This window comes from Dendrobates tinctorius, unplaced genomic scaffold (genome assembly GCF_039654945.1).
Source record: "Dendrobates tinctorius isolate UK_male_01 unplaced genomic scaffold, ASM3965494v1 ptg000022l, whole genome shotgun sequence".
In the NCBI taxonomy this organism is placed as follows: Eukaryota; Metazoa; Chordata; class Amphibia; order Anura; family Dendrobatidae; genus Dendrobates; species Dendrobates tinctorius.
This window is the reverse complement of record NW_027361690.1, coordinates 113,169,487-113,192,481: the sequence shown is the minus strand read 5'-3', so window position 1 is coordinate 113,192,481 and position 22,995 is coordinate 113,169,487. Positions and strand designations below refer to the sequence as shown.

At 45.9% G+C, this 22,995-nt stretch overlaps 2 protein-coding genes across 2 annotated transcripts in view; both read left to right on the top strand.

The window, feature by feature from the left end:
* LOC141084363 (tetraspanin-15-like) overlaps positions 1–22,995 on the top strand; it is a 277,985-nt gene that overhangs the window by 163,897 nt on the left and 91,093 nt on the right. The window contains exon 3 of the mRNA XM_073569064.1: positions 6,283–6,357. Within this exon, the coding sequence (XP_073425165.1) occupies positions 6,283–6,357 (75 nt within the window). The remainder of the gene's footprint in view (positions 1–6,282; positions 6,358–22,995) is intronic.
* Positions 18,457–22,923, top strand: LOC141084362 (uncharacterized). Its single transcript, XM_073569063.1, has 2 exons — positions 18,457–22,519; positions 22,735–22,923. The coding sequence occupies exons 1-2, from the start codon at positions 19,570–19,572 to the stop codon at positions 22,782–22,784; spliced, it is 3,000 nt and encodes a 999-aa protein (XP_073425164.1). The 5' UTR covers positions 18,457–19,569; the 3' UTR covers positions 22,785–22,923.

The following is a 22,995-nucleotide window of genomic DNA, read 5'->3' as shown; positions in this document are numbered from 1 at the left end:
GGAACAAGCAGTTTGAATTGGATCCTATAATGAATGTGCAGCCTGTGCAACGACTGGCGAAGAGCAGACGCGTCTGAGTACCAATTAACCAGATGGATGACCCTGGTTGCTGCATTAAGGAAGTACTGGAGAGGGGAAAGTCGAGTGAGGAGGAGGCCAATTAATAGAGCATTACAGTAGTCCAGGCGGGAGTGGATCAGGGCGACAGTGAGGGTTTTGATTGTTTCGATGGTGAGAAAAGGGCGGATTTTAGAGATGTTCCTTAGGTGTAAGCGGCAAGGCAAGAGTGGGCAAGAGATTGTATGTGGGAGGTGAAGGAAAACATAACACCCAGACAGCGCGCCTGCTGCCCGGGCATTATTATGGTGCCACCTACGGAGAGGGAGATGTCAGATTTAGGGAGGTTAGTAGACAGCGGGAGCAGAAGTTCAGTTTAGGAAAGGTTGAGTTTCAGATAGAGTGCGGACATGATGTTGGAGACTGCGGACAGTCACTGGCGTTCTGTAGTACAGCAGGGATAAGGTCAGGGGATGACGTGTATAGTTGTCATCGGCATAATAATGGTACTGAAAGCCAAATCTGCTGATTGTCTGTCCAATTGGGGTCGTGTAGAGAGAGAAAAGAAGGGGGCCAAGGACTGAGCCCTGAGGTACCCCAACAGTGAGAGGAAGAGGAGACAAAGTGGAGCCAGCAAATGACACACTGAAGGAGCGGTCAGAAAGATGGGAAGAGAACCAGGAGAGGGAAGTGTCCTTAATGCCTATTAACTGGAGCCTAGAGAGTAGGAGATGGTGGTCAATAGTGTCGAAAGCTGCAGAGAGGTCGGGAAGAATGAGCAAAGTGTGTTCACCGTTACATTTTGCTGTCAGAAGGTCATTGGTCACTTTGAGTTCAGTTTCTGTCGAATGTAGGGGGCGGAAGCCAGACTGTGAAGGATCTAGGAGAGAGTGAGTAACGGGTAAGGCAGGAGTAGACCAGGCGCTCCAAGAGTTTAGAGATGAAGGGGAGATTGAAGACTGGTCTGTAGTTATTTGTGCAGGATGGGTCTAGAGGTTTTTTTTGTTAATAATGGAGTAATGATAGTGTTTGAAGGAGGAGGGGAAAATGCCAGAGGAAAGGGAGAGATTAAAGATTGTAGTTAGGTGAGTAGTGATGACTGTAGAAAAAGACTGGAGAAGAATGGGGTCGGTAGTGCATGTAGTCGGACGAGAAGAGGAGAGGGGTCTGGAGACTTCTTCTGTGATGGGATCAAATGTGGAGAGTGAGCCAGAGGAGATGTGGGAAGGGATGGGAGTCACAGCACTTGGTTGCTGGGAGCTGATTTCCTAATAGATATTCTCTGTTTTCCCTATAAAGTGGGAGGCCAGGTCATCAGCACAAATGTCTGGGATAGGAGCTTGTGCTTTAGGACTGAGGAGGGAGTGAAAGGTGTCAAAAAGTTTTTTTGGGGTTGTTAGATATTGAGTTGATCAGGGTGGCATGGTAGGTCTGTGTGGCGAGGTGAAGGGCAGAGTTATAGGTCCTTAACATAAATTTGTAGTGGATGAAATATTCTGGTGTGTGTGTTTTCCTCCATAGGTGTTCAGCACTCCTAGAGCATCGCTGGAGAAATAGAGTTTGTGATGAGAGCCAGGGCTGTGTTTGGCGGTTCTGAGGGTGAGGGGCGCTGCTTGGTCAAGGGTGCTTCTGCTGGCTGGTGTACAGCCAGATCAGGACAGGAAAACGAGGAGATTGGGGACAGTGATGAGTGTAGGGAGTCTGTGAGAGAATTAGTATCAATGGATTGTAAATTGTAAAGTGCGGTAGGTAGGAGTGTGCTGGGGTGGGTGAGGATTTGTGAGCGTGAAGGAGAGAATGTTGTGGTCAGAGAGGGGAAGCAGTGAGTTGTTTAGGTAGGAGATTGAATAGAGCCGGACAAAGACCAGGTAAAGGGTGTTACTGTCTTTGTGTGTCTCAGAGGTTGAGAGCTGTGAAGTGATTAGTGATAGAAGCTGGGATGCAGATGTGGAAGTGGGGCTGTTAATAGGGATGTTGAAGTCTCCCAGGATAAGGGTTGGTAGTTCTGAGGACATGAAGTGCAGCAGCCAGGCAGAGAAATGGTCAAGGAAGTCTGTGGGTGATCCTGGGGACCGATATACGACCACCACTCGGAGGGAGAAGGGACGGAAGCGCCTGATGGTGCAGACCTCAAAAGAAGGGAATGAGAGTGATGGAACTTGGGGCATGACCTGGAATGTGCATTGTGGGGACAGAATGTAATGGGCTGGGTGGTGGAACCTCTGTGCCAAAGCCCAAGTAAGACCTGGAGGGGCATGACTAGGAGCCTCACCCAATCTGACCATGAACACAAAGCAGCTAACGACACCGCAATGTGTGGAGAGACAAGGGAGGTGATCCAGGTGCTACTCCAGGATTGACCTTGGGTAGATGGTGGTTGACCCCTAGGAATGGATAGCTGGAATGGCCCGGAGAAATGTCCAACAGATGCAGACAGGCGGAGAAGATGACAGGAACCTCAGGTGCAGACAGGACAGTCTAACAGACAGATGAGCACTGGTGGGTGCAGCTGGCTCTGCTGCCATTGAGGTGAGCACTGGCGGGTGCTGCTGCTCTGCTGCCATTGAGGTGAGCACTGGCGGGCGGCAGCTGGCTCTGCTGCCGTTGAGGTGAGCACTGGCGGGTGCAGCTGGTTCTGCTGCCGTTGAGGTGAGCACTGGCGGGTGCAGCTGTCTCTGCTGCCATTGAGGTGAGCACTGGCGGGTGCAGCTGACTCTGCTGCCATTGAGGCGAGCACTGGCGGGTGCAGCTGGCTCTGCTGCCGTTGAGGTGAGCACTGGCAGGTGCAGCTGGCTCTGCTGCTGTTGAGGTGAGCATTGGCGGGTGCAGCTGGCTCTGCTGCTGTAAAGGTGAGCACTGGTGGGTGCAGCAGACTCGAATACAAGTTCAGGAACCTGAGAACTGACAAGCGTGTTAGGAGCAAACTCACACCATTGCACCAGCACCTCAATGTCAGAGGAGGCGGTTTAAATAGAAACAGACCTCCAGCCATTGACTGGGGACACTGTAGAGGAACACGCTCGGCCCCTATAAGAGAGAGGAAGGGTGCGCGCGCTCTAAGCACAGTGCTTGGAGACCTGCTACGAGTGCGTGCACCCTGGGCAGCAGCAGACCCAGAAGGGGCAGGACGGGATCCTTGGTGGTGAGTACGCTGATGTCTCTGCAGGGTGAGAGGGACTGCAGGCAGAGATACTGGCTCTACACAGGAATATGCCTACTCCACCACTAAGTCTGTTTGTGGGTCTCGGGGAATGGGAGAATTGTAAGCCACCATGGGAAATGGCAACAGGGGAGACAGTGTCAGAATCCTGAATCCAGGTTTCAGATTAAGAGAGTTTTTCAGAAAGTAATTGTGCAGGAATGGAAACTTACAGTATTGCATACAGACTGTGGATTCCAGAGGGCACGCTTAAAAGAGGGAGATGAAGGCGTACAGCTACTGTTAATCAGGGTAGTAAGTGTTCGATGTGAGATAGGGTAGGGTTGAGGTTGGGGGATGGTGGACCAGGGTCGAGGGAGATATCCCCTGAAACCAGTAGAAGTAGAAAGATAAAAAGCAAGTTGTTTTTGAAATTGTAAGAATTCTTTTTGTGTGATGTGTTTGGACAAGATGAGCTGAGGTTTTTCAGGAAGGTAAGAAGTGAATGGGAGTTGTAAATGGGAGAGGGAAGTCTAAAGGGGCTGATGTGTATGAGTCGTGAATGAGGGGGATAGGGCGGTGAATGTGGATGGTAAGGGCACACAGGAGGATATAAATAAAGTTCTTGGCTAAAAGGGAGTACAAAGTGTGGGTTACCTGTCTCCTGCCCTGACTAACTACCATTGAATAACTGCTTCTTCTAGATACTTCGCTACAGGGATACTTTGCTGAAGGGATGCGTGCATGCATGAGCGAACTTGCTAGGATAATGTTTTATCCGAGCATGCTTTGGTGTTATCCCAGCATCTGGGTATGCTCGTATATTATGTTTTAGTCCCTGCTGCTGCATGATTTGTAGTTGAAAAAAAGAACAGAGAAAGAAACAGAATACAGAAGTCCAAAAATGGTATGAAAAAGATTTATTTTATTGTGTCATATACATGAACAAGTGAAGTAGAGGTGGGGTAACTAGGAAGAAAACAGACACATCACAAGGAACAATGAGTCATTGCATGAATAAGAACCACAAGGTTTGAAACACAATGATAACTTTTTGTCATGTGCCCTACTATAAAATGGACTTCATAGGTGAGAATCGGGAAGCGTTTCTTTGAGCCAAAATGGACAGCTACTAACAGAGTGTGCCTGGCTCATGTATTAATTGAATATTAACTATTATATAGAACGTAATCTTTCTTGCAGGGAAAATGTATGTAGTGATGAGAGATGATCAGCATAGGTTTCTGAAGCCAGATCCAGGATGATCATTTGATCGCTCTGCCGACTTTGTCTGACATGGGATCAGCTTCATAAAATAATCTGTTTAAAGCCTGAGATTGATTGAATTATTAGGTATGTGGGTTACTGGTTAGCACCATTGTATTTATTGGTGTGAAGACTGACCAGGTGAGGTGGATCCTCTATCTCTTAGGTCTGGGTGGTGGACACCTAACATAGGACTAGGAGTCTTCATTCCAAGACACAGGTGGGCCTTAAAAAGGTCTACAGAGATGATGTCCCAGATCCACGCTGGGCAACCTGCAAAACACAACGTGCGGTCCAGGATAGGCGTGCAACAATTGACTTATCATAAAGCGATCAAAAATTATGACATTGAAGGAATCCTTATAAAATTTAGAAATAAATGCTACAACTCAAATCTTCCAACTCTAAGGTTCTATTGATGGATGGAGTCATCGCTTTTGGTTGGATGATATCCCGATCATCGGTCACCTGACCTTGTAGCAGACCAGTGTCCTCAGTGGTCAGGTGGCTGATGGCCAAGAAGTCATGACTTCCAGTCATTGGCATTAGTGTTGAAATCAAGTAATCAGTCATCACAACAAAGGGTTAAGGAAATCTGTTCTGCCGCATTCACATCTAACAACCTAATTCATCATTGTTGCAGCAGGGACCAGAGATATGGAGTGCTCGTCATTTTCTAGAGGCCCAGAGGTTAATACCAGTATGGGCCCGCGGCGCTGGTGACGGCACTGCGCCTGTCACATGGGATTCTGCACAAACATGCCGTCTTTATTATGTGATCAGTTAATATCCGGACACGCGAGCAGCCGGTGACAACATGACAAGTTGGGACCTCTCCCGCTAACCGCTTTTCCTTCCAGCGCGCTTTTATTGATTGCATTTTAATTGTGACGCTCGCCATTTAATATGCTGGAGACTTGTACCCTCCTCCAGTCAAAGTGGCATAGATAAAATGGAGGGCAGGGGTCACCGCCTAGACAATGAATCAAATATTAACGGGGATTGACACGGGAAGGCTTCATTTACCAGAGTGTAATGGATGAAAGTCTGGATGTAGATGGCAGGCTCTTCGCTCATTTACATTTATACAGAATTTAATCAAAATGTCAATCAAGTGTGTCTTGTTATAATGGCTGATATGCGGAGCAAGGAGACGAATCCCAAGTGAAGAGAACCTGGACTCTTGTGACAGTGGGGGAAATACATGGCCGATACCCAGCTAAGATGTTTCCATTTGATTTTGGGTTGTCTTCATCATTTCCAGCAATCTTTATACAGATTTCAGCTAGTATCTAATAATCCAGTGTATTTATACATACGGCACCTATTAAAGGGAATGTATTTTATTAATCAATGCCAGATACTGATAAATATTAATGTTATCTAATCGGTTCATTGCTGCAGCCATTGTGCTTTAGCTTCTGTGAAGAGCATTCAGAGATATGCCTTACCGCAACCACATGGACCATAGGAGTCTACAGTTTGGAGATGATTTCTAGGCATGCTCTGTGATCTGCGCAGAGGCCACTGTACGGGGAGGGGTAGGAGGTGAGCTGTGACCGTCATCTATTATTGTAATAGGCTGAGAAATGATCTCTTCAGTATAGGATGTGTCCAGGGAGAAAACTACAAGATTTCAGAAGTTTTCCTTTATAATATAGATAATGACTTGGAAAAAGAGATAAAACTTTACTAAATATTCACAATTATTCCTATAAAACTTGATTTAAGCAGTAGCTCACTTTCTGTTTATTGCCATTGACGAGGACGTGCAGCCATACTCCACAATCTGACCAATGTCTTCTGCTTTTCTTCCACAGTTCTTCTGGGTTCTACTTGTCATCTTCCTCGTTGAGATTCTCCTGATTGTTATTGAACTGGTGTGTGAAAATGAGGTATGATGATCACTGGGGACATGTGTGGTTATATAAAAATGGGCTGGAAATTGTATGAATGCTGTAATATAGGGTACTGAGCAAGGACAGTGCAGCTGCCGTAGTCTCTGATGAGACCGGAGAGGGATTCCAAAGTTCCTTACAACATATTTTGGGCAATAATAATCTTTATAAATAATGTTTATTTTTATATAGCGCTAACATATTCTGCAGCGATTTACAGTTTCCACACATTATCACCACTGTCCCCGATGGAGCTCACAATCTACATTCCCTATCAGTATGTCTTTGGAATGTGGGAGGAAACCCACGCAAACATGAGGAGAACATACAAACTCTTGTAGATGTTGTCCTTGGTGGGATTCAAACCCAGGACATCAGCGCTGCAAGGCTGCAGTGCTAACCACTGAGCCACCGTGCTACCCCTATGGGCAATGTATGGTTACGACCTTTAAGGAAAACTGGGGGGCAGCATTAATCATCGACCAGCTCCTGCATTACATTTATACTCAAACACTGCATAAAATATATTTGAAAGTATGGGATGAGGTGACTAGCCCAATTGAATGTATATGATGAGGTGACAAGCCCAAGGGGCATATCCCCAGCCAGCTTTCTACATCCAGTCAAGGCAAGGAGAAACGGGCAGACACGGATTTTAGACTAGTCACCTTGGTCACGTTTTCAAATATGTTTTGCTGTGAAATGATATAGCATCTCAGAGTAATCATCTCACAGAATGTGACAGGTTCCCTTTAAAGAAATTAATCAGCAGGCTTTTGCTATGTATTCTGAGGGCACCATGATGTAGGGACAGAGACCCTGATTTCAGCAAAGTCACTTTCTGGGCTGTGTTTCTGTTTCAATAAAATTCAGCGTTTTATCAGCAGGAGATTATCACTATCTGACTAGCTGCCTCGTGTTTCCTGGTCCAACCACATCCCAACCACTCTATCAGTGTACAGAGAAAGTTAAAACTCAGCGGAGTGGATCAATATTCCAAGCTTTGCTAAGTCTGCAGCAGAGAAAACAGTGATTCTGTCACTACGGCTGCATCCAGTAACTAACATACATCACTGGAATCAGGTTCTCAGCCCCTACATCATGATGCTGTCAGATTACACAGCAAAAAGCCTGTGACAGATTCCCTTTACTATAAAGCCAAAATGCAATCAGGCGGCCAACACTATCCAACTTTGGGTACTTGAGTATAATTTGATTACAACTTGGATCAGCATTTATATACTGTGGCCTAAAAAGGTTGTCAGAGAGGCCCATGATCCCTCTGCTGTACACAGTGTGGATGGAGGGTATGTCTCTAGCGTCCTCTATACAGAGCATTTCTTTTAGAGGAGAATTTACTTGTAGATTTGGCACCAGAGGGAGTTTGTATGTCAGCACATGCAGGCTGCATGGTTCTCTATAGGCTCATTGCAAGGTGGCTCAGTGGTTAGCACTGTTACTTTGCAGTGCTGGGGTCCTGCGTTCAAATCCCACCAAGGACAACATCTGTAAGGAGTTTGTATGTTCTCCCCATGTTTGTGTGGGTTTCCTCCCACACTCCAAAAACATACTGATAGGGAATCTAGATTGTGAGCCCCAATGATGACAATGTATGTAAAGTGCTGCAGAATAAGATAGCGCTATATAAGAAAAGCATAAATAAATAATTGCACAGGTGTTACCGGACACTGCTGTGTGAATGAGCCCTATCTTTACGTTGGTTGTTCACCATTTTATATGGCAAGTAGTTTTGGTGACAGTCTTTGCTTTTGTCAAAAATCCTCAAATTTCCCATGTGTTCCTGGTTTGGAATCACAAAATAAATTGGTTTTAAGAAGTGATGGGCGAGTAGCATTGTTGCTCGGGTAGTCTCCGAGTATTTTGGCGTGCTCGGAGATTTAGTTTTCGTATTCTCAGCTGCATGATTTGTGACTTGTAGACAGGCTGAATACATGTGGGGATTCCCTAACAAACAGGCATTCCACACATGTATTCAAGCTGTCTAGCAGTCGCAAATCATGCAGCTGAGGCGACGAAAACTAAATCTCCGAACACGCCAAAATACTCGGAGACCACCTGAGCATGCTCGGTTTTCCGAGCAACGAGTATACTCGCTCATCACTATGAGCTGCCGGCACCGACATCAGGTAATGCTGTAGATAAGCCCCTGATGTAACCTTAAAGATAAGAAAAATGAGTTATATTGTACTCACCCAGGGGTCCGGTCCGATGGGTGTCGCTCCCATCTTCTAACGGTGACGTCCTCTTCTTTGCTGTCTGTCGTGGCTCCGGCACAGGCGCTATTGAGGGCAGAGCAGAGTCCTGCAGTGTGCAGGCGCTGGGAGAGGTCCGGCGCCTGCGAACTGCAGTATTCTGCTCTGCCCTCAACAGGGCAGAGCAGTGCGCCTGCGCCGGAGCCACGACAGGCATCAAAGAAGAGGACGTCACCTTTAGAAGGTGGGAGGCGCCGGACCACAACAACCATCGGACCAAGACCGGCCCGCCCCTGGGTGAGTACAATATAACTCATTTTTCTTATCTTTCCGGTTACATCGGGGGCTTATCTACAGCATTACCGAATGCTGTAGATAAGCCCCTGTTGGCGGTGCCGGCAGCTCATAGTTGAAAAATAGGGTGACAGATTGCCTTTAAGGCATTTACCATACTTTTGTGTCTGCACATCAATCCCCATCATCCGTAATCTCCAGTTCATTAAAGTGTTTTCTCCAGAAATGAAACACTTTAAAAAGTTGCAAAATTTTTACCCAACAAGGTGTTTGTGACGTTTGCAGATTTAATATCCGATTCGGCCAGCACTGCCAAAATGGATCTAGCTGTGGAGAAGACTGGATGGGATATGGCTACGCTCTCCTCTCGGCAAATTAAAACCGACTGCATTTGTTATTATTTATTTATATAGCACCATTGATTCCATGGTGCTGTACATGAGAAGGGGTTACATACAAATTACAGATATCACTTATAGTAAACAAACTAACAATGACAGACTGATACAGAGGGGAGAGGACCCTGCGCTTTCGGGCTTACATTCTACAGGAAGGTGGGGAAGGAGACAGTAGGTTTGGGGGTTGCAGCTCCGGTGGTGGTGAGGCGGTAGCTCCGGTAGTGGTGAGGAGGCAGCGGGGTCATTGCAGGCTGTAAGCTATGTTGAAGAGGTGGGTTTTCAGGTTCCGTCTGAAGGATCCGAGTGTGGTTGATAGTCGGACGTGTTGGGGCAAAGAATTCCAGAGGATGGGGTCTATTCGGGAGAAGTCTTGGAGGCGGTTGGGTGAGGAGCGAATAAGTGTGGAGGAGAGAAGGAGGTCTTGGGAGGACCAGAGATTACATCAGGGAAGATATCGGGAGATTAGTTCAGAGATATATGGGGGAGACAGGTTATAGATGGCCTTGTAGGTCAGTATTAGTAATTTGAACAGGGTACGCTGAGGGAATGGGAGCCAGTGAAGAGATTTGCAGAGGGGAGAAGCGGAGGAGTAGTGAGGAGAGAGATTAATTAATCGGGCAGCAGAGTTAAGGATGGACTGGCGAGGTGCGAGGGTGTTAGCCCATATTTGTTACACCATAGATGCTACTCCAGTCTTTCACTGGAGTAGCATTCCTGGCTAGGCATCAGCGCCACAGCAAAAATGCACAAACTTCACTCAGTGGCATGCACCTTCCCATCAATTAGTCGCATTTTACTCCAGCAAGGCCTTTGATAAGACTGGTGGGCACAATGCCAGTTTTGATAAATTGGCTTCAATGTGTTTTACACATGTTTTGTAAGAGTGAGATTCTGTCTCCAAGGACATTGGAATCCAAAATAAGCCAGTCTGGAATGTTGAAGGCATAAACAAAAATGAAAAAATCCTCACGGTCATGTGGTATTATAGGGTATTAGGTATGATAAGAAAAAATAGGGTCCGCACGCCTTTAGTATTAAATTAAATTACAGGTTCACAAATCCGCTATGTGGCCAATGCACTAACATGTACATAAATGATGCGTCAACAGACTGCCACTAATGAATACATAAACTCCACCCATGCTGTAAACGTATAAAACGTAAAGGTACTTACTGTTTTTTTCTATCAAAGTGCGCAAAAGCCATGCAACCACTTCTAGGTGACATTTTAATATTGATGGTCCCTAGAGGTGTTTGCGTGACCTATTATTTCTTTTCTTCTGGGCTCAGCACCCTTATCCCTCCATTTTTCCCGCACAAGCTTTTAGTTGCAAGCTACACCTGGTTTTCTTTCACTCCCCATTCAGATAAGACCTGGTTTGGCACATGGATAGGTAGGACAGTAGTGTTTAGATTAGAAACCATCCATTTTAAAGGTCACCTTGACATGGTTGGATGGCTTTTGCACTCTTTCATCAAAAAACACTAAGTACCTTTACATTTTTAACATTTACAGCAATATTGGAGTTCATGTATTCATTAATTGCAGTATGCTGACGCATCTTGTGTGTATATGCGCTCAAATGTATGACTTCCTTAAGAAATTGGTGTTAAGCCCTCAATTAATCACCCCTTTAGTTTATGACAGTTTGACTTGGAAGTAGGGCCCCAATATGTCCATTTAGTGCAGTGTAAATACTTATATTGTTAGTTCTGTACCGTTGCAGGGGTGCAGATGTTGTGGCCGTGATATTGATCATGAAATACAACCAACCGGTCTCAGGCTGGAGGCAGGATTGTCAGGAGGCAATGGATAGGTAGGACAGTATTGTTAAGGGACCATCCATTTTAAAGGTCACCTTGACGTGGTTGGATGGCTCTTTCATCAAAAAATACTAAGTACCTTTACATTTTTAACATTTACAGCAATATTGGAGTTCATGTATTCATTAATTGCTGTATGCTGACTCATCTTGTGTGTATATGCGCACAAATGTATGACTTCCTTAAGAAATTGGTGTTAAGCCCTCACTTAATCACCCCTTTAGTTTATGACAGTTTGACTTGGAAGTATGGCCCTAATATGTCCATTTAGTGTGGTGTAAATACTTATATTGTTAGTTCTGTACCGGTGCAGGTGTTGTGGCCGTGATATGGATCATGAAATGCAACCAACCGGTCTCAGGATGAAGACAGTATAGTCAGGAGGCAACCTTATATTGGCCGAAGATATAGATTACTGTAACAAGGGGAAGTTGTCATCCTAGATTCATACAAACTTTTAGCTTCTTTGGGTAGTGAGTTTCCTCCAGATTCTCAGTTTTCTCTGCACTGTTAACACATACTGATAGGGAATTTAGATTGTGAACCCCAATGGGGACAGCGATGATAATGTATGTAAAGCGCTGTGGAATATGACAGCGATACATAATAAATAAACTGAACATACCAGAACTCAGATAAAATATTGAAAGTGAAGTATTGTGTATGTGTTATGCATATACCACTTCTGTGACACTAATGGTACCTGATAAATTTACTGGGGGCGCATCTTGTGACCTTTATTCTCTCTGTCGCCATACTGTTGTATAGAGCATAACTCTGATGTATGAATAACATGATGCAAAGTGAACATGAACCCTCGTGTCATAGATTCCCTGTCAGTGGTTACCAGGGTGCGCGCTAAGCTGGGATTTATCATTTTGCTATTTTTACAAAAAAACATGAGGGGTAAATGACCATTCTGGTAATAGAGGGTATAAATCACAAATCTATCTTTCTTGGCGTCACGACGGCGGGCGTTGTGCTGGGAGAGTCTCCAAGCGCGGCTTCTAGGGAGGCAATTTCACACTGTTTCTTAGTATCCGGCTACAGAAGGCTGGTGTGTCAGATACACGTCGGGGAGAGATGTTACAGGTGACACAAAGCGTTACACTACTGAGCAGTGAGGATGGGGTGGGTGCTAAGGCATGGGCACATTACCAGACAAATTTAAAAAAAAATGATGGAAGCCTGTGAATAAAGGGGTTTTATGACTTCTTCAAAAACTGGGCTAAAGGGAGATTATTTCTTAAAGATACACTTATTTCAAAGTTTTTATCCTCTTAATATATTGCAATCATCATATTATATAGCACTGTGTACTTACAATTGCTCATTTTACCTTTCTACCCAGCTAATTTTTCTCTATTCTCTTCTCTATGTAGAAACAGGAAGTCTTTTTTCCCTGCAAAAATCATTCCTCTCTTCAACTTCTGAACCATCTGCTCCCTCCTTTCCCCTGCCAGGGACTTTTTGCAGTGATGACTCATGACTTGTGCATGGAAAATTGACCTCCTATTACTATATTACATACACATTACATACATAATCATTTACACGGGTTTAGAAACTTTCATAGGTGTGCATCTTAATGCCTTGTCCAGTTATGGCAGATTCGATGCAGATTGGCAGAATGGATTGCACATCAAAGATCTTTAGCAATCTATATATATATATATATAAAGCGCAGTGTATGTATGAGTGTGTATGTATCAAGCCACACCCACTCTACATAGCCCGCCCACTGGTGGGTGGAGAGCGGGGTTGCAGAGGGAAAGTGCGGGACATGGGTGGAGAGTAGAGCTGCGAGGGAGAAAGCAATTCACGGAAGGAGAGCGGAGCTGGGGAGAGAGAGACTGGCATGGCGTGTGGAGAGCAGGGCTGTGGAGGGAGAGAACGGAGCTGTGGAGGGAGAAAGCGGGGCTGTTGTGATCGAGCGGGGCTGCGGAGGGATAGAATGGGATGGTGGGTGGAGAGTGGGGCTACGGAAGGAGAGCGCGTGATGGCAGGTGGAGAGAGGGGTTGTTAAGGGAGAGAGAGGGACCCACAGTTAGTTACTATGCCCGGGCAATGCCGTGCTCTTCAGCTAGTTTAGAATAAAAATAGAATATTGCTCTACTACATGTAGCAGGAATCTGTGCTCAAGCATCAGTATATACAGTATGTCATGTTTCTAGTCTCCAGCATGCTCATCCATGTAAAGTCTGAAGCTAATTCATGGAACAAAATGTGCGTAGAACATGCAAATTTGTGATAAAATTTGAGATGGAAATTACCGTTAACATTTGAACTTGCTTTTCTAGCAGCGTGACCGCAAACTATGCCTGATTCTCAGTAGACTCACATCAATGAGAAGTCTTACGCTGCAAGTCACTATGCAAGATGCTTAAGATTTGTCCATGGCCTCCTGACCTTCTGACTGCGAATAACATCTTACACAAGATAATGAGAACACTTTGCCATAAAAAGAGGCTCTTGTGTAAAATACAAACTCGCAGGAAAATTATTCCATTTTAGCAACAGAATATTCTAGACAGTTACCCGAGCTTGACAAGGTGATTGGTTTTCTTGAGGCTTTGCTTTCAGCATCCACTTTTGGTGCCAAATGGGACACTTGTCAAATATTAGGCACATTTATTAACTGTGTGAATCCTCATCTTAGACGTCTTAGTATTAATAGACCCCCATGTAAATTAAGCTAGCCTAATTTAGATGTAGGTAGCTATGATATTCGTTATCAAATTCGTCTGATGGCTTATCTCCCTTGGAAACAAAAGGATTGGGCATATTGAAATCCAACATGCCCACCCTTTTTATTCCCCAACATAACTTATTGATTGATGGGGGTCTTAATGTTGGCCTACCCACAGATCCAGAGATCGGGATCTGCTCTATCCATGATCTATGGGACTGTCAGAAATCTCTGAGCTCCATACAGACAAGGATTCCCAGAGCCCTATTTTCAGGATCAGTGTGTGTTCCAGCACTTGGACCTCCAGGTTTCAATATGTTATTCCATGTCTTATCAGTAAAGAATAACTTATATACTTGGTTCGACCTCTTTAGGGGCATGTTTACACATTGCGTTTTTTCTGCATTGTCCCTGCTTGTTTTTACTGTAAAAAACACTGTACCAGCAAACTGAATGAGATTTGTTGAATCTTGTGCACATGTTACTCAGTTTTTCCTTGCAGATTTGAAGCATTTTCAATTAAAAATGTCAATTATTTCAGTGTTTCGCACCAATTTTCACCCCTGGGGAAAATGTGGTGAAAAAATCATAAAAAACGCACACATTTTAACAAAAACGCACATTTTCGCAGTGTTTTCCCTGCCAACACTCCAGTACATACCCTGACAATGATTCCAATCATCAGTGTTCTTCATCACTGCCTATAACAAGAATGCTCATTTAAAGGGAATCTGTCACCCCATTTTAACTCTATCAGCTGCGGCCTCCGCCATCAGGGGCTTACCTACAGCATTCTGTAATGCTGTAGATAAGCCCCCGATGAAACCTGAAAGATTAGAAAAAAGAGTTAGATTATACTCACCCCAGTGTTCGGTCCGATCCGATGGGTGTCGCCTTCCCGTTCGGTGCCTCCCATCTTCATACGATGATGACCTCCTCCTTGCTTCTCCCTCGGCTCACGCGCAGGCGTACTTTATCTGCCCTGTTGAGGGCAGAGCAGAGTACTGCAGTGCGCAGGCATTGGTCCTCCCTGACCTTCCCCGGCGCCTGCGCACTGCAGTACTCTGCTCTGCCCTCAACAGGGCAGATAAAGTACGCCTGCGCAGAAGCCAAGGGAGAAGCTATGAGGAGGACAGCATCGTGTGAAGATGGGGGGCGCCGGACCGGACCGCGACACCCACCGCACCTGACTCGGCCCCCCCCCCCGTGAGTATAATCTAACGTGTTTTTCTTATCTTTCAGGTTTCATCAGGGGCTTATCTACATCATTACAAATCGGTGGCCGTAGCTTATAGGGCTAAAATGGGGTGACAGATTTCCTATAAAGAGTAATTTATTTTCTAGGCCCTTTGATTTCTTTCCGATTGATGAGGTTCTTACATCCTGTGACCCCTATTGAGAAGTGAGCAGCTCATGAGACAGGAGAGGCCAGCTCCTCACTGAGCGCATACAAAGCCAAGTATGGATCCAGTAGAACGTTATAGGCTTTCTATTGAATTCGTGCTCAGTCCTGTGCACTCACTCTGCCAAGAGCAGTGTGCCCCTTCCTCACGAGCTGCTGACTTGTCAGAAATCTTCTGAGTGACCCATCGGGGTCTCAGAATGCAGGACATCAGAAGGGAATTAAAGGACTTAAAAATAAGACAAACTTTTGGTTACCCCTTAAGTGTGGTTCCAGGGTTAGGATATAAGTAGTGTGGTTGTTTCCTTACAATAGAAACTATTAGGGGATTACCTAGTTGTTTCTTATACATGGAAAGTCCCAATTAGATTTCAGCATTTAAAGAAATCTACACAAAGTATGTGAAACAATAGTAGATTGGGCCTGTGGTTTAGCAAGACGAGCTCAGCCCTGATTTGCATTCATATCCATCTCACTAATTGCAAATGAGCATAAAAGAAGTAAAAAAATATATATATATTTTTCTTTGTTCGCGATGGTGATGAATGGTTTGCAGAAAGACGTATTAAAGTTACTGGATATGTAAATTTGATTTATTTGTTCAGCCAGGAAGTCCCATTAATTACAGCTCGTATCATGAATTAAATATCGTCCATTGTGATATGGTTGATTATTGCTAATTTGTTTTCTTGGTTGGTTGCAGATGTGATAACATTTCTATGGCGTCCTTTTTTGCTTTATTTCACCAAGTGCTGTTCATATTTGTTTGGGGTATGTCAAGAACTTTTTTTTGGTATTAGAGGGGTTTTTTGGGCTCTAGACAAATTTTTGTTGCCACTCTGTGCCTAGTATGCAATGGGCACACTGTTAGATTCCCTTACCGAGTGGATGTTCACATGACTTGGCAATCTAAAATCACATACAGTGACTGCCGAAGTTTGTCTAGAGACCAAAAAAACCAACGATCGGCAAGAAACTGATCATCTAAAGTGACAAAGATCTGATGTTGATTTCTAGGACGATCCTCTGCACTGTTGGTGGAACGCTCTTGCCTTGTCCATCAAGGAGCGCCATTGTTCCCTAATGAATACTCTCCTAAGCCTTAGCACATCCACACCTTACATTTAACTGCAGCGAGCATTCTTCTGACCACTGATCGCCAAATATCGGCCTGTGAAAATGGGCCTTTAGGGATATATTTATCAGTGTGGCAATTATTTTAAGAGATGCTCCTATTAGTGAATTTAGCCAATCTCATTGCTACAGGCTTCTGTTTATAACTTGTCGTCTGGTCTGAAACACATCTTGGTGAATTACCCCTAAGTGAGTTTTGCTTTTTTGTTTGTTCTACACTATGGACACTGGGATGACTCTGTTACACTATTATTTATTATGCTTTGCTGATATAGCACCATGATAATCCCCAGCGTTTTACAGATATTATCATCGATGTCCCCATTGGGGCTCACAATCTACATTCTATACCAGTATGACTTTAGAATATGGGAAGAAACAAAAGAACCCAGAGGAAACCCAGGCAAACACGAGGAGAGCATGTAAACTTCTCGCAGATGTTGTCCTTGGTGGGATTTGACCCCAGTGCTGCAAAGCAGCAGTGCTAACCACTGAGCCACCGTGCTGCGAGAACTTCGGTAAAGAGACCATAGACTTGTAGAGGTGTTAAGTAGAGGTGTCGTTATATATTCTCATTGCCACACTATTTGCCAGTACTGTCTTGATGGGATCACCAAGAATATTCGGAAGGTGTGATATAAGTTCAGAAAAGACTATGATTGGAGAAAAGCATCCATCGAGAGAGGAACTTGTGGATATTATCAGCTCCTGATGAAAGGGATTACAGGAGAATGTCAAGAATAGTTTTTAATTTTCACACTGTGATTCGATCAACCTTTCCTGTTGAATGTTAATAGTGGAGATGGGAAAATCGATCACGCCACAATGATGCTGTCTAGTCAAAAGGAGTCGGGAATGCCAGGAGGTAAGCAGAGATTTGCAGGTCTCCCCATCCAGCGATCACAGATTACTGACAACCTGGATCATGGGTCTCAAACTGCATTCCTCGAGGGTCGCAAACCATGAGTGTTTTGAAGATTTCCTTAGCATTGCACAAGGTGCTGGAATCATTATCTGTGCAGGTGATTACATTTTCACCTGTGCAATACAAGGAAATCCTGAAAACCTGACCTGTTTGCAGGCCCTTGAGGAATGCAGTTTGAGACCTCTGACCTGGATGATGGACCAGGAGTTGTGCAAATCGATTCCTCTCATCTCTTGTCAACAGTTCAGGCTGATGAGGGTGGAGTAATGGTTTGGAGAATGATTTTTTGGCACTCCCTGGTTCCTCTGATACCAGGGAATAGACATTTGGTCAGTAGGACTTACCTTAGTATGGAATTGTGGTGGGCCAACTTCACAAGTTCACCTCAGCTGTTTATCTTATAGCAGAAGAACACTTTCTGCGGGATGATGCTCAATCAGGGCTGTGGAGTCGGAGTCGTGGAGTCGGAGTCGGTGCTCATTTTGGTGGAGTCGGAGTTGGAGTCGGTATAAAATGGTCCGACTCCTAAAATATATAATAAATTGGGTACAGTAGTTCAATGCAGAATGTGCTGAATATTTTTTCATAGTAATTTGGGAAAGTTATGAAATGTCCTATAAATGACTGTTCTATTCCTGATCTAAGGCTACATTCACACACAGCGTTTTTCCTGTGTTTTTTGAGGATATGTTTTTCAGTTGCAAAAGCAGATCAGCTTTTGAAAAAACCGCATCACCTGAAAGGTTTTTGAGCTCATAGATAATGTTTTCAATAGCAAAATCAGATTAGAAATCTGCTCTATTTATCCATATCTGTCTATCCATATCATATCTGTACCAAAAAGAATGAAAGCCGGGTAGCACACAGACTAACACTCCTTTTTTTAGCACCAGTCAGGGACACCTCATAGCTGCCCAAAAGGACGCCCAGGACAGGCATTGCTCGTCTTCAGTAACATCAACATCAACTGATAGTTGGAATAAATAGACTGCATTCACCACATCTTAAGGTGCAGGCTTTATTTTCAAGTGTAGGGGTGTGCAGTATGAGGTTCTGCAGCAGCTGAGGTGTGCAGTATGAGATTCTGCGGAACAGCATGAGGTTCTGCCCCCCCCCCAGGTTTGATCCTGGCTACGCCCATAGTGTGAATGTAGCCAGAGGATCTAGGCTTTGTCTTAGCTGAGATAAGTCATAGTGTGTGTGTATATATATATATATATATATATATATATATATATATATTGTGGTGTGACAGGTGATCGCGTGGTTAATGGGAGATATGTCACTTGGAGGGATGCTCCCTGCGATGCAACCCGGAGTATTTTGCCTATAGTGTACATGAGCACTAAAGATGTCATTTAGTGCACTGGGTGCGGAATGTACTCCGTTTTGCCTGAAGATATGTGTATGTTCAGGACATGTGGTGAAGTCCTGACCATGTGACCAGCTCATGTGATCCATACCTCACCTATGGGTGTGGTTACAGGGCTATGTAATTAAGGTGTTTGGCACATGTGAGAGAGACTGTGAGGAGGTCTGGCAGAGTGTGGACAGACTTCCATGTGTCCAGGTGGGACACTACAGAGAGTGGTCTGTGTTCCAAGGAAGGAGAAGCCTTCCTGTGTCTGCGGCTGCAGATAGAGCGCTGCTCTGGACATTGCCCTGATCTGTGTGCACAGGACCTGAGGGAACACAGCCCAGCTAAGGACTGTTTATGTGCTGTCTCTGGTTTATGGAGTAATAAACCCTGTGAAATTTTAAAGGAACGTGCCTCATGTTTGACTCCCGCCGCACCTAAGCGAGTCAGAATCCTTACAATTGGTGACAGACTGCGGGCAGAGATTCCCAGGAGCACAGACGGTATGGAAAATCGTGAGTAATACTGACCGAGGTCAGAGGAAATGACTGTATGGAGATTTGTGGGATGCCTATGAGGAGAAAAGGTACCCGAGAACCTGTGTGGCTGACACCAGCAGGTAACGGACAGGAATCCGTGTTGCACTGACCAGAGTCAGTGAGAGACTGTGCTTGTGTTTTTTTTTTCCCCTTTCCTCGCTTCTCTGCAAAAAAAAAAAAAAAAAAAATCCTGAAAGTGCTTGCTGTGGCTCAGTACGCTCACGAAGGTCTCGCAACGCGGGGACCTGATGTTTTTTCTTTTTGGAATCTCCTATTTGAGCATTGGTAGCAGACGCTGTCTGTCTACACCATCCTGCTGCAGCTTTATTACATATATCTAAGCGGATACAGTAGTTGTGGCTTTACACAACTATAAAGGGTGAGTACCCTGTATTATGTTGTTATACCCATTATACCTGCACTGGTAAGGCCCTATGGGCGCGCTTTTGTGGTTTTTTCTTCCTTTTGAGGGCAACAAGTGGCTTCCGGTGGATCGGCGGGTCCACGAAGACGACGCAGCAGGAGCTGCAGAGACACCAGCAGCTGCTTGTGAGCGACGGCAGGAGCTGAGGCAGTGCCAGAAAGAAGTGGTGTCGTGCTTAAAGGGCCAGTACCAGCCTGAAGAAAAAAAAAAAAAAACTGTACTGTGTGAACTGTGGCCTAAGAGGTTCTGCAGGACAGACATGGGGAGATCCCGAAAAGGGGTGGAGTCCCAAAAGGGGGCGGTGGCCCAAATCGGGGAGGTAGCCCGTAAAGGGGTGGAGTCCCAAAAGGGGGCGGTGGCCCAAATCGGGGTGGTAGCCCGTAAAGGGGTGGAGTCCCCAAAGGGGGCAGTGGCCCAAATTGGGGTGGTAACCCAAAATGGGGTGGAGTCCCGGGAGGGGGTGGAAACCCAAAGCGGGGTGGTGGTCCAGAAAGGGGCCAAGTTTGAAGAAGTGACAGCACTGGGTGACTCAGTAGGTACGTCTGGAGTACCGCAGTGTATGTGCAGGTCTTTTTCAGAATGTGGAATATCCTTTCCAGGTAGTAATGACGGGCCACAGATGTGTACAGTGATGCTGCACCGGGAAGGAGCCTTTGGTCGGCTGGAATCAGAGAATCAGGTGACTCTGACAGGAACTCCTCTCACTTTCTCTCTGTCCGAGAAAAACGTCAGGGTTCGCTGTAAACACAGGGTCACGGTGAACTACGCAGTAGACAGAGTAGTGTTTGAGGGGACCAAGGGTGGTGAGTGCCAAGGTGGAGGGATACCACGGGACTTAGTCTATGCCTGGGAGAGGGGCCGGGACTTTGTTCTGTTTGATGTTTTGTCGGACGATGGAGATGCTTCGACTGTGGGGCCAGCGGACACTGAGATAGTGATGGCTCCTGACATGGACAGGTCAGAGGTAGAACTGACCAGAAGAAAAAGTACAACTGCCCAACTTAAGGACCTGACGTCTCGTGATATGACGGATGGTGGGCTGGGAGATGAGACGATTGTGAGTAGCTCGGTCAGTGAACCGACACTACAGTGCCCCTTCTGGCTGGATGGAGAACGGGTGATGGGATTGTTAGACCCTGGGAGTCCAGTATCTGTGCTAAAAACCACTCCTGGACGTTCTGTGTTGCCTGGGACGGTGACGAGAGTGAATGGCTTTGGTGGGGACGATAAAGAACTTTTGACAGCATACCTCTACATTGACACGACTGAGAGTTCCACGTACCATGTAGTGACAGTAGACCCAGACTTACAGTATACTATGGTAATAGGGCGGGACTTAGAAGCCCTGTGGGACTGGTGGACAAAAGGAGAAGTGTCTGTTGATATAATGTGTATGGGAGGTAATGGTGTGAAAAGTCCGCCTCCTAAAGTTGACAGGCCTAAGTTAAGCATGACCAGAGAGAACAGTGCGTCGGCCCCACTTACGGACATGTCACCTGACGGGTACCAGGGAGAGACTGATAGTGGTGTGGTAATTAAAAAGAGTGGACCTGACACCCGAACAGAGAGCAACATGAACATTTCCCATGCGGTGGGGTGTGACACAGGTACCAGGCGTGACTGTAATATGTTATTGCCAGTAGCAACCACTAGGGCTGAAGACAGTCTTTGTCAGACAGAAGCACGAATCCAGTGTAATGACAGTTTGCCCCAGGTAGAAGCGCACCTACGAGACTTGGAGCAAGGGCGCGAAGAGATGTGTCAGCAGCTGGCGAGGGTGTGTCTGAAGGTGGCGAGTCTGGAAGTCGCCAACTCCGCGCAGGTGGAGCGGTTGCACCACCTAGAGTCCGAGCTCTTGGCAGGCAAAGCACTGAGACAAGTGACTGAGCACAGAGTGGATGAGCTGGAGAAGGAAGTCTCTGAGCTCAGAGGTCACCTGTCAGCGTGTAAAACCATGAACAAGACCCTGTTGGAAGATATGGAGGTGCTCAGAGAGGCCCAAGAGAAGTATCAACAGGAGATTCTCAGGAGAGAGGATGAGCGTCGCTACCTGGCAGAGGAGCGAGATAAAGTTCTGCAAGAACTCAGTGGAGTAGGAAAAGGTCTTCTACGGGAGAAGTGGATTGGCGAAGACGTACAGCAGCCGTGCCCGCCTGATAGCAAGGCAGAACTGCCAAAGCCCATCTTGGAAAAGGGTCCTGAAGACTGTAAATCTCAGGAAGATGGTGAGCCAAGGTCTGCACAAGACAGTCATCCAATCGTGACAGATATCTTGAGGGAAGTGTCCGTAGGGAACCCAGTGCCATCTGTTCAGGATGAGAGCAAGTCCACGACCTTCAAGGTTGTAATTGAAGTACCAGAAGACATGCAGGAAGCCTGTGCTGAGGAAGGTGTGCATGAGGCCTTTAGGAAGGCTATAGAAGCATGTAGTGTGATCTGGGCACCAGAGACGAAGCAGCTGGTCATACTGTCATCTAAGGAAGTCACAAGGAAGCGGGTTACTATCCTGAGGGATATGCATCTACAATGCCTCCGCACAAGGCAGATGATCCTGTTGGAAAAAAAAGAAGCCGCTCGATGTCTAGAGTGTGCGAGGAAAGTTCAAAGTCAGCAGGGCATTGCAGAAGACATCATTCAAGTGCCCGGAGGTCTGGTGAGGAAAGTCATCGGAAGGTTTGGGAAAGTGATGCAGGACATGGTGAACAGGTCTGGCGTGATGAGAGTGAGGATTCCGGCTGATGACGAAGCCCAGGACAAGGATGAAGATGGGATGGTTCCATTCCTCATTGTTGGGTCCATGGAGAGCCTTGGGAATATCCGGATGCTCCTGGAGTATCGCGTGTCATACCTGAAAGAAGTAGAGCAGCTAAGACTTGAGAGGAAGCAGATCAGTAGAGAGCTGGAGGAAATGGAAAGAAGATGGCCGCCTCCTTCAACTCGCGGTATAGAAAGACAAAGAGGTTCACTTAAGACTGGAAGTCCTAAAGATGGAGATAAGAGAGTACATAGAGATAAATGGAAGGGCTGCTCTCGGGACCTTATAGACCTTAGGAGAAATGGCCAGCAGAGAGAGGACAGTAGGTGGCCTGATGGAAGAGGAAGTAGTGATGCCTCAGTTAGCTCAGAGCTGAGTGACCTAGGCAGGAGACCCTGTAGAAGACGTGGTGACAAAGAGTCAGTCCAGACAAGAGGTATGGGGGCAAGGGAGTCGCAACACCATACTGACCGCCAGGGATGCGGGTGGTCTGACGTGGGCCCATCTTTATCAAAGAACAAGACAGAGTCGGATAAGGGACGCCTACTGAAGAGTTCACTAGCAGGGCCTGACTTTGATAGACGATTTGACTGGCAGAGACGACCGAGAAGGATCTCTGGTCGAGTAATAGAAAGTGCCAAGCCCCACGGCTTTAGGCAGAGGAGGGGGATATGTGGTGTG

What these genes read in the sequence shown, in the direction of transcription:
- LOC141084362 (XM_073569063.1), top strand. Translation starts at nt 19,570, where the DNA reads ATGGGCGCGCTTTTGTGGTTTTTTCTTCCTTTTGAGGGCAACAAGTGG. An exon ending in CGGTATAGAAAGACAAAGAG is followed by an intron (nt 22,520 to 22,734) that starts GTTCACTTAAGA and finishes GGTGACAAAGAG; the next exon opens with TCAGTCCAGACAAGAGGTAT.